Raw genomic sequence first — 12,640 nt, forward strand, 5'->3', positions numbered from 1 at the left:
GATTTGTTTTCTAAGCAAAATAAACTACTCTATCATTTTAGACCCATCTCTTGGATCAAGATAACAACTATTACTCCTGCATTTCACTGCTGCAGAGTTGATTTGGATGCAGTGGATAATGAAAGAGAAATACTACTGTGAAACAATGTAATCAAAATCATGCCCCTTTTCAGGTGGAGGCAGATAAAAAAATATTACATTGCGCCTTACATTTATATAATTTTATACGATAGAAAGTAAAGGTGGTAGAAGAACAATGACTGAAATTTATTTGGTTTTAGTGTGAGCAGACTCAGGACTGCCTGAACAATAAAATGTATATATGTGTAGATAGTTTTGATGGGAGTCTTTTTAAGTATAAAATTACATGATAAAATAAATATTTGTTCCTTACAACATCATATGTATCTATATACATATAAAGCATAATATGATTTCTATCCAATGCTGTTGCTAAACAGGAAAAAAATGCATTTCATTTCAATTCTGAACATGTCTATATTTTCAAAGAGCAATTCTTAGAAAATTGCAAGAGGTTATGTCTATGTAGACATAAGGCCATATGGACCTACAATAGTGGATTTCTTTTTGGCATGAAATAGAGATCTCAGAATTGCAAGTAATAAGTATGATTTTGATAAGCACTCCTACGCAGGAACATAAGAAATTCCTAAAAAGTTTTCTGTGAAGCACCTTCCTCTTCACGTCCTGTATTACTCTATACTTATAAATAATACAAAAAGAGACTGATAACAGTAGCTTTATGTAAGCAAGCTTAGAAATCACGCTCAGATAAGTGCTTTTGACCTAAATCTTGTAGCGCCTCGATCTGACATATAACCCCACAACTGTGAAATTCTGTATGAGATTTAGCAGTTTGAAGCTGCCAACTGACCCAGCCATAAAGAAGCCAGAGATAAGGATTTAAGGTACGATATGATACAATTAGACATTCACCTCCTATTTATTTCAGTCCATTTCAGTATTTAACCTACTTAAAAGTTGCAAGGTTTTTATTAAAATGTAAATGCTAGTGTGCCATATATTTATAGGCAGCTAACAACAAGAAAAAAGGACTCTCATAAATTAGATTCCTATGAATGAAAAAGGGTAAACAGAAGATGCTTCTGCAAAACTCTTCTAGACGTGCAGAGATAAAGGATGGTTCCACCACACAAAATAATCAGATACAAAAATAGCTGTTCAGAAGCAGCACACCTAAGGAGTACTTTAATCAAACATTTAGGTTACCTGCCAAAAGGACCATGATCTCTTCAAAATGCAATGCGGATTAAAGTGTTATCTAACACAAGCAGAAAACTAACCTTGGAGTGGAAGTTCGAAATGTGTTCATCATAATTTTCATGTCTTTGGATAGAGAAACCAGCTTTTTCAGCTAAATTGCAAAACTGGTTTAAAGTATTCCCTCTGAGTGGAGCAAACACCATTGCTTTTCCCTGGAACGGTAAAAAGAGAATTTATACATTTTTAAAACTGGAAGGGAACCACATATAGCATACACCTGACTAAGCTTTTAATATACTCAGGCTGGAAAAGTCAATTGTTCTCTTGGTAGAACACTAAAATAGGATAATATAAATCATTGTTCAAAATATACAATATTTCTGTGACTAAACAAAAGCAAAATAGAAATAAGTAAAATAAAATATTTTCTTCATAGATCTGCCAACTGCAATACATCTGCTCCTTTTCATATAATAGCAGTGGCTACAGATTACCAAAATAAAACACAGAAAAGGCATACAAACTCAATGCAAAACCCATTTGTTAGTTCATGACAACACAAAGACTGTAAATAATGATTTTCTTTTTTTAATCTCACACATAGAAGAGTACCTCCCATTTGATGTTAGTGGAATTACAACAGTGTAAAACAGGGCAAAATGGAAGGCAAATGAGACCCAATCATTAATTTTTTTTAACAATATTTTAAACTACCTGAGCAGTGGAACTGAATTTGACCTTAAATTGTCAAATTGCATTTAAAGCACGACTTAATATTCTTGCATAGTAATTTTGGATCTTTCAAGATGATCAGGCCATTTATGACACCCAGGCAATATTTTATGGTCCATTAGCTAATATTTTGTTCATCCTTCTGTATTTAAGAAAACAAAAATGCTTGTACCTTGAACTAATACATTTTAGACACCCTGGGGAAAGTATTAGCCCAAAACCTAACTGACTTCATACAGCATCTCTTAAAATCTTATTTGCAAAATTAATACTATTTGGCTGAGTATTATGTTCTGTCACATGGAATGAAAACTGGTTTTGAAGAGCTGAAAACAAAGGTTAATAACAACAAACAACATATCACATTGAGGGCAGCCACAAAGTTTACTGTGAGTCCTTTTATTTAACTTCTATATTAACGAGAACTAAGACTAATCTGTGAGGTGCTGTAATCAACTGAATAGACAAAAATATTTTTAGGGGTCTGACAAAGTTATAAAAATGACACTGTAGAAGAATATTTTGCTTAAGCAAATGCAATTTTTGTATCAGAAAAAAAATCAAATGGGAGAATGTCAGTAGGGATTCTGGGAACTTTTAGTGCTGACACAGATACTTAGTGAGAAGTATAGGTAACAAATATGTGTGCTACAGCTCATGCACCCATACACTGAGACACCACTCACTGAGCCTCAGTGAAAAACTCTGACAGCAAGAAAAACTCTCAGTACCTATGGTACTAAAGTGTACTTAGACTCCAGTCATTAATACCATAACACTGTATTTATTCTCACAATGTCTCTGTGAGATAGGGAAATATCTCACCTCTCTCAAGGAAAATTTAAGCACAAAGCAGACCAATGAAAACATCCAAAGCAACTCATTCCTCTTTGTCTGTGTAACTGTAACTTTAATTTTGTGGCTAAACATGAGGTGCAAAGGGGTGTAACTCCCACCAAAGGCACTGGAATTGCTTATGTAAATGCTAGGTCTGAATATAGGTTCAGGATGAAAAACATTAAACACAGGAAATTCACAATCAGTGTAAAATGTGCACCGTAACTTCCCTCACATCCTTGGCATGCTTTAATGTCAACAGCAGAAGTGGGTAGCTAAGGGAGCCTTCAGCCAAGGATCCTTCTCCTTCTGCTGCCATCTCAAGCTTCCTAGAACGCTGTTCTGCAGGGACCTTCTTGGCATAAGAAGGATGAGGCTCCCCTGGAGTCCCTCATTTTCACGAGCAACTTCACAGAGAGCTCAGTGTAATGGGAAATGTACCCCACCCAGGGCTTTTAGTGACCACACAATTCACTTGGGGATTTCAGGAATGGCTGAACCTACTGAATTTCTGTGCGAGGCAAGCCCAATGTCAGCCACTGTTCCAGCAGCTTCAAGGAGGAAGCAGGGCTCATACACCACCACCAGCACCACTCTTACAGGTTTCAGTTTGGAGTCAGCAGACTATGCAATCATTCCTTCTCCCAGTGTAGATTAATTACTTAAAATGTATTTTGAAAGACAAATACAGCAAAATAGAATGTAACAGGATATAAAACATCTCTTAACACCAGATTGATAATCTTGACATAACTTCAGAAAAGGGGAATGGTCTTTTATGTAAATCACCACACCACTCCTTTTGGTCTGCTCATTAGTTGGTATAAAAAGTCATTCCTCTGTTGAATTTAGTGCTCATCTAAAACACTTGAGGATCTTAACACTGCTGTTAAAAAAAATAAATAAAAATAAAAATAAAAATAAAAATAAAAATAAAAATAAAAATAAAAATAAAAAAAAAAGGCAAGAAACCATAATTAAGTTTATCACTACAATAATCTCCTCAAAACTGACAGGTAGTGTGGAGGTACTGTGGTCAATTCTAGTCTAACATAATCTGGGTTTAAAATACTTCCTGGTCAACTGCTTGATCTGTGTAATTCTGCTACTTGTTTTAGGGCTGCATTCACATTTCTAATTTTAAAATATTTTTCATTTCTTGGTTGTGTACAATAATAAAATTAGACCAGTGTCCTGGATCTACAATTGATGGACTATGCCAAGGTTAATTCAAAGTTTGTAATTTCAAAATGCTTCCAGTTTTAGGATGATGTTTCAAGTTCACAGTTACCTTGGCTCACCTGGGAAAATACTTCCAGTAATCTTGTGAAGAAAACCCAGGGGAAAATGTATATTTCAGTTACAATATTGTGAGGTGTCACTAAAATGCTGCAATAAAGTAATGAGACAGATGTTGAGATTTTAGATATGACTATGACTGCCTTTACTCATCAATCATTATTAAATACAGCCTTATTCATGTACATGGTCTAATAACATCTGATTGACTTCATTGGGATTTTGAACGGATAAGCCACAGAAGAATAAAATCTTTCATTAAATAAAAAAATCACATTTTTATTATGGAAATACACAAACAAGCAACAGTCTATTCTGAGACTAAAACTAAAATCATATTTTAATGATAGGAAAAACTAAATGATAGTAAAATTAAATGTACGTAAATCAAGTAGCTTGCTTATAAGAGGAATAAGATATTGCCAATCAAGATGAATTTGTTTGATGTAAAATTGCAGTGCCTAATTCTTGTAATTAGTTTACAGGTGACATTTGCCTTTGTAACAAATTCAGATAAGAAATTCCAACCCCTAGTAATTTTGAAAGCTGCTCATTTCTGCCTGCATGAATTTCTCGTCCTCTCTTCCTCTGCCAGCACAACTGTCCAAGAAGCCATAATATGAATCAGATGACTGAAATGACCAGAATCCGCATTTCCACAAAAACAAAAAGTTACAGAAGACACATGATTCTGTGACATTCTGATGCCATAAGGACTCTAATAGCCCTGAATAAATAACTACAAATAACATCCTTAATGAAAAAGGAAATGCCGATGATAATTTTTCATAAAGAACAGCAAGAATAGATCATTTGTGCTGCATTTCTCCTTCAAGACTGCTTTTTAAGATACCCAGTATTTTCTACTTACTCCACTTTTTCTTTCAGTTCTCTGGTCTATTTTCCCTGATCTCTTTTATTCTAGTTGTACCTAAGTTGTATCCTATTTACACTTGAAAGATGTCTTGCATCTAGATGTCTTTAACCTGTTCCTTTATCAATTTGCCAGAATTGATACTAATGAAATGTGACTTCAATATTTGAGACAAATGAATTCATGTAGAAGAGTGAACTTAATCAAAGTAGTTTATGGCTTATCTTGAGCATAAACTAATGCCCATAAACAACTCTTAATTATTACAGCTGACAAATGACTTCACTATTAGTTTATTTTGCCTTTAAAGGCTGAAGTATAGTGCCATTTAATAAAGGTTCCTCTGACGTTATCCTTGGATTTAAATAGAGTAACAAAGAACAAGAAAAACGTTAACTATTATGTGTGATTACATCTTCTCTTGGGCTCTCAAATGAGCATATGAAAGACTTGGGTCTTTCAAACTATGAGAGCATATGCTTTATGGTATCTCTGTTCAATGTGTTTTTTTTTTGGACAAGCGAGCTTATTTAAGACGTCCATACTCCCAACTTCTACCCCATACAATCATTTGCTCTCCACCTAGATATGAATTATAATTATTTTTAAGGCCATTGTCCTGGTTTCAGGTAGGACAGAGTTAATTTTCCTCCTAGTAGCTGGCAGGGTGCTATGTTTTGGATTAGAATGAGAAGAGCGCTGATAACATGCTGATGTTTTAATTGTTGCAGAGCAGTGCTTACACCAAGCCAAGGACTTTTCAGCTTCTCGCTCTGTCCTGCCAGCGAGCAGGCTAGGGATGCAGCAGGAGCTGGGAGGGGACAGACCCAGGACAGCTGACCCAAACTGGCCAAAGGGGTATTCCATACCATCTGACGTCATGCTGAACAATATATAGGGGTGGCTAGCCGGGGTGGAGGGGGGGGCCGGCTGCTCGGGGATAGGCTGGGCATCGGTCAACAGGTGGTGAGCAATTGCATTGTGCATCACTTATTTCGTACACATTATTACTATTAATACTATTATTATTATTATTATTATTATTGTTGTTGTTATTATTTTCCCTGTCTTAATAGACGGTCTTTATCTCAACTCACAGACTTCACTTTCCCGTTTCTCTCCCCCATCCCGGAGAGGGAGGGGGGAGGGTGAGCAAACGGCTGTGTGGTGTTTGGCTGCCAGCCGGGCTAAACCACAACAGCCATACATGCCACAACTGGATATCCATCTACATGGCTATCCACAAACTGGATTACGCAAATGACTTTAGGTATAAAATACAGTTTGGTCCAAAACTCTGGAACAGGAGATGAGAACAAGTGCCAAGGAGCAGGAATTTCTTAAGCTACCTTTTCTGATGAAAGAAAGGAATCATGGCCTAAAATGCATAGAAAATATGTACAGGCTGTACTATTAATCATAGCATGCAGAAGTAAGCCAGACTGGGAAGACAAAACTTAAAAAGCCATCTCCCTTTACTCTATCTATTCTCACAAAAAATTATAGCTTGTATGCCCTGAAAAACAAAGGCACATTCTGAATTTGAATTAGCTGACCGGAGTTAAAAAGCAACAAAGTCATGTTGGTTTTGGTTGAAAGTCAGATTAACAATTTCTAGACTATCTGTACGTTTGAGCTATGAACACTAAAATTTAGGTTTCCTTACCCTCACCGTGTTTTAATTCAAATCCTCCACTTGTGTTAATCAGCCCAGGTAAAGAATGCATGTGTCTGTGCATATACATACATCTGCATGCACACGTGCTTTTGCCAGTATAGACCACCATGATCAGTACTGGTGGGAGACAAAGCAGCTGGTAGCAATTATTCCACTCCAGCTAAAGGCCCTAGACAAGTCACAGTTACCAGGGCCCCTCTTATACACCTCCTGCCACTCACATCCTTTTCCCAAAACATCCTTTCATGGAACCAGTGACAGCGGCCTATGGTGATACCTGGTCAACTAGGTGAGGGCACTGCTCTGGGCTGAAAGAAAACATTTTTAACATTTTTTTTAACTGAGATCAGCTTTGTGTTCTAGATCACCTTTAGTCCCCAAAATTATTGCACGTTGGCAGCTGATGGTACAACACAGAAGTCAGAATGTATCAAACTGGGCAGGAGCTCCCTAACTGCCATTGCTACCATTGACAAAAATATCTGGGTAACCTTTCCCCACGGTGGCTACATTTCTCTTGTCTGTCTGGCAGCCTTGATCCACATCTCATTAAAATCATTCAGTCTTAAGTAACTTGCCTTAAGTCACTCAAGAAAGTCTATGATAGAACCAAGAATAGAAACGTGATCACTCTTAGCAAAGAATGGGATTACTTACATGACTAAAATGACTCAGTTTCTTAAGTCTTTGCATGTTTGCTTATTCTATTCCTTTTAAAGAGAAAAACTCTTGTACAAAAAGCAAAATGAAATTCTTAAATAAAGTTTGGAGAATGCACTGCTAACATGAATACTTCTGTGCTGAGATGGAAAGTTTCCCATACTGAAAGATTTGTATGGTAAGCTTGAAAGGTACAGTACCTGTTTCAAATCCTTTTTTTTAAAACAACTACTTTACATGTTTTCTCATATTCTTCTTTTGATCTGTTTCTTTTTTTTTTTTTTATATTGAGATTCACGATTATTTGTTGGTTAGAAATACATGCATATAACAGCTTGTTTTTGCCTATAGGTCTCTCAGGTTTATTTTAATAGCCTATTAGATTGAGATCTGTGACACTCAAGTAGAACGTAGCATTATATTAAGCTATGTTCAAAAATAGAAAACGTAAACACAGGCCTTACTCTATGGAAAAAGAAGTTTTAGGCTACAATATATGCATAAGGGGTTTATTCATTTCATATAAACAGAAATGAAAAGAAAAATATTCTTTCATAATAAATAAATACACAATGACAAAGGTTACAATTGAAGGGATTACAAATGACAGAAGCCAACATAAAAACTTTCAATATCATACTTTTACTTTAATATGAAGACATTATTATCAAAGGAAAATACTCGAGAAACGCTTTGATAAAAATAATCTCACGCTATCTTTGAAGCGGTTTCATTTATTTTACTACCCACTGTGTTCCTTATCAGAAGGCCAAGTATAAGAAGTTTCCTAGTTTATGATTAGGAAAGAATCTGATAGATTAGAAGACTCAATTGAAGTTGGACATAATAAGTATTAAAGTATTACATGACATTAATCCTGCCATTCCATTACTCTCTCAATCATTGTGCACAGACTAATTATTCTGAAGCCAGTGTTCAGGAGAAAATAGAAACATACTTACACTGGGTTGGAGTAATCTCTTTATTGCATCAACAAGGCTAGCTCTGTACCGGTCCAGAAACAGGCTGACATTGAGAAGAGAACAGAATCCAGATTAAAATGGGTTTTCAATTCTAATGATACTAATGCAGATAAGTACAAGGCTAATTACATGTGTTTACACAATGCTGTAAAAGAGAAACCATGGTCTACACTTCTGGCCAATTCAGGTACTTTGTAATAAATAAATAAAAAATAAATGCAAAAAATAGGTGAAGCCTGAAGCAAATATTATTTAAACCAAAGCTAATAGATCAGCATGAAACAGACCTTAATATTGCTGGTATTCACAGATCACATATGCTAACTATTAAAATACTACCCTATCAGAATTCAGCATCAATATACAAAGTTAACATATTAAATGCCTTCTTTACAAGGGAGGGAGGAATTTTTAGAAGTATTTTCTATTGTATTTCAGGTGCTCCTATTAAGGGTAATTATTTTTCCTTTCCCTTTATAATTGTGGCATTAATTCTTTATTATGTATTATGTGTATTTGTTCTATCTATATGTCTATATCTATCTACCCATGTAAAGATTTACAAGCCCCTGACTTCTCTCTCCTTCAAAAGCTGTTCAAATACAATGACACAGATCGTACAGAGTTGTCCTCCCTCAAGAGTGAAAGCCTTCATCTCCCGCATGGGTCCTGCACTGACAGCAGCAGAGTCAATTTTCCCATGCAATGTTGCCAACATGCACAGCCCTATTTTGGTGTGATTACCTCATGATTTGAGGGGATAATTCATTCTTCATGCCCCTCAGAACCTTAATGTATATACTAATACTGGCAACCCAGGTGCCAATCACTCTTGACTAGATATTTGTGGACACGCAGTTACTGTGGATGAGAGTGCATTTACAATGTTTAGTGAACAACCATCAGATAGCAACTGATGCCTTTCAGTCCTTACTACCATGAGCTGCATTTATACTGGTAATTCAGATAAGAAAGACTCTCTATCAAGCAGGCCACAAATAATGTGATTCTTTCTTCATTATTTTTTCATGCTTTCTCTGTAATAAAACTACTTCCCAGTCTGTGTCAAGCTCAAGTTCCACACTAGAAGGATTTCGTCCATTCTTTATGATGCTTTTCTACAACCTGCGTTCCCTTTTTCTCAAACATTTCTTTCTGAAGTAAAGTGGGTGTTTTTTTTTCCAGGTTTGAAATTTCTAAAAGAATATAAAGAATATGTGAAACCACTGAAGAGAAAAAAATGGTCTGCTAACCACACACCAGTCATTAAGAACAAAATATGTATGGATATTTAGCTAAAGACACTCCACAGATACCAATGAGAACACAATATCAAGTAACATAGAGTCAAGCAGCTATAAAAGTACTTTTCCTACTCAGGGAAGGAAAAAAAAATGAAAGAAGAAGAAGAACCTATAAGAAGACTTGTCAGCAACCAAATTTCATCAGTAAAATCTGGCAGAACCCCAGATTATGGTAAAACTGGCTATCCATACATTTCTTAAAGAACATTTTGTGTAGAAGTATGACATTATGAATTTCTTCAATAAAATATTGAAGTACTGGCTAATAATCCCTCTAACTGATAGATAGCCTGCCCAAAAGGAAATTTAAATTTTAGCACAATGGCTGCTCCTCAATCTCAATTAATCTTACTGGAAAAATTGTACAAATGTTTGTTTAAATTTAATTCATTGAAACTGCAGCTGATCTCTCTAATGTCTCCTGGGAGCTTTAATCACACTTGCCTCAGGTAGACCCCTATACAGATAGATACCATAAGACACTACTTCACCAGGAACTTAGCCACCTGCAGAAGAGGCGGAATATAGTGCATGAGTCCTCTCCAAACAGAATCTCTAAAATAAATTAATTTTCTTCAACATGAAACATCACATATGTGCATTTAAGACTTGCTGAGATCTTGTGCAGACAAGATTACATTCCAAACACATGAGAAAATTATTATATTGTTATTTCTGAAAACAGTATAGTGGAAACAATTTTGTTTTACTTTACAAGTGCTAAAATTCATTTTTCATGGACCTTCATACCATTTGGACTTTTTACAGTGAGACAGGGGACAACTGCTGCTACCAATCTTGTACTTTTATGACAGAAGTACAGGCTTTTGTTCATCAGAAACTGAGCGTCCAAGAAATTCAAATATTCAGGTGACCTGCCAAGAGATTGGACAACTTCAAGGATACCTTTTCTGCCTGACTCCCACTTGATATTTTGGTGGTACCAGTGACAGACTCAGCTCTGCCAAAACCTCTGACCAGAGGGAGCATGGATGACTGGAAGCAACACTAGTGCAACTCAGCAGCTCCAGGGAGTTGCTCTATCCTCTATCTTCCCTCTGAGTCAGAAAATGCCTTAAAAATCTTGAAGAAGTAGTCAGACAATCTGTAAAACAGACAGGTTCAGCATAGGATTTGGCCCATGGAAGGAGGTTTAGACATGCAATTTCTCTTACCACTAGAATTTGTGTGATTAATTACTAATATAACATACAGAAAATGTACCCCTTAGAAAATCCTTTAAAAGTTTGTTGAAATAGTATACTGTTCTAAATCATACATAGTATACTGTTCTAAATCATTCTCACTTTGTTTTCAAATTTGGCTTGGCTTACTTTGGCGGTCTCCATATTTGTTTCTTTTTTTTTTTTTCTATAAAAAATGTGTTTTTTGTTTGTTTTTTTCTATTAAAAATATCTCACGTTTATGTAGTAAGGATTGCAGAGCAAGAATAGAAAAGTTTTTTGGGGGTTAGCAAGGAAGTCTCTGATGTTGTCAGTAAAGAGGAAAGAATATGGTTTACAACTTTTATGGCTTTTTTTAAGGCAGTGCTGTTAACCTCTGAAATCCAGATGAACAGGCAGGCAACTTTGCCACCTTTCCCCTTTTCTTCCTTTCCTCCTTCTTTCCTTCCTTCCTTGCTTCCTTTCTCACTGTCTATCTACTTATTTACTTAAAATTATCATTAAAGCCACATGAAAGTTTACACGAAGATTGTATGGAAGTAACAGTAAGCCACAATGAAACAAATTAAATAAAACAGGTTGATTCTGACTTCTTTTCATGCAATTGTTTTGTCCTATTGTCTTGCACCTTGCAACAATGGGCATATAGTTACATTTTATAGGCTGTGATGTGAACTTATCTTCCTTTTTAAATATTTTGCAATTGGTAAAAGAGCTTAGTTTACAGGTGTACTTCAGACATGAATAAGTACAGATGTTCATGTATAGTGCCTAGTGCATACAGCTATTTATCTTTTGGTTCATCTTCAACTACTTGGCTAAGATAAATTGAAAAAAAACTTACTTCTATATCATCAGATTCCAGTGCACTTGAAAGTGTGGGCAAGAAATCAGGCTTAAAATAAATAATAAATTTAAATTGAGGAAGAACAGAAATCTTACTGCATTCATGCAGACAGATTTCCTTATTTTAAATGAAATACTAGCAGGGACAAAATGGACATATTTGCACATACGTAAAGAATATTTTCAGTTCAGTTCTGCATACCTGGTGAATCCACAACTATCTGTGACTTCAGCAAGAATCTTAGAAGTGAAAGTAATGTGGGACAGGCCTCCCAGCTTCTGCTGTGCAAATCCTTACGTGTGCCAAACTTTAAGAATATGATCAGTCTAATTAAATAAAGTGGGATATTATGCATTTACAAAATGATATGAGGATTTAGACCATATTCTGTTTGTATGTTAAAATTATATGTTTTAAAACTTGGTTTGTAAGAACCTGAAAGGCAAAGATTTTTCTGCTAGATCACACATAACAGCCTTGACTGTATTCTTGGATTAAAAATCTCAGCAACTATTTTCTGAATCTCTTTATTTGTCTTAATAAAGACAATAATCAGAAATCTGAGTCTCTCAAGAGCTTTGGATGAGTCTTTTTTGTGGTCCACCCATGCAGACACCTGTTATTTCTCCCTTTCATTCATTCTTACTTTTACATGTCCAGCACCTGCATGACTTTGCACCCTCTAGTGCAGGTCAAATGAAAGCCCAAAACTCTGGCATCCTCACCTGGCCTTGAAACAGCCCCTCAAAAAAAGGAGGTAGGCGGATATGCTTTAAAAATTCCATTATTTCAGTAATTTCTTCCAGTGTATCCTTCCAGGTGTGGTCTTGCCGAGATATTTTTTTTCCTTATTTTTTATTTCATAGTTGACATTTTACAAGTTATTTCGGAACTGCTGAACCACAAAACTATTTTTATTGTCAAAATCCTGAATGGTTAAATAACGACTAGCTTTCACAGTTTGCCTCTTATTTATTTTATAATCTAGTTGAGCTAC

General features: G+C 35.6%; 1 protein-coding gene across 2 annotated transcripts in view; it reads right to left on the reverse strand.

Moving 5' to 3' along the window:
* CAMKMT (calmodulin-lysine N-methyltransferase) overlaps positions 1-12,640 on the reverse strand; it is a 219,508-nt gene that overhangs the window by 6,813 nt on the left and 200,055 nt on the right. The window contains exons 9-11 of one of the 2 annotated variants that reach the window (XR_007708135.1): positions 8,288-8,351; positions 4,106-4,203; positions 1,347-1,457 (exon numbers count right to left, since the gene is read on the reverse strand). Coding sequence is in view for 1 of the 2 variants with exons in the window: in XM_035556167.2 (XP_035412060.1) it covers positions 1,326-1,457; positions 8,288-8,351 (196 nt within the window). In the remaining variant the exon portion in view is untranslated. Of the gene's footprint in view, positions 1-1,325; positions 1,458-4,105; positions 4,204-8,287; positions 8,352-12,640 lie in introns of those variants that run through there. The other variant, XM_035556167.2, reaches the window with a different exon arrangement.

The sequence above is a fragment of the Cygnus atratus genome, chromosome 3 (assembly GCF_013377495.2).
Source record: "Cygnus atratus isolate AKBS03 ecotype Queensland, Australia chromosome 3, CAtr_DNAZoo_HiC_assembly, whole genome shotgun sequence".
Taxonomy (NCBI): Eukaryota; Metazoa; Chordata; class Aves; order Anseriformes; family Anatidae; genus Cygnus; species Cygnus atratus.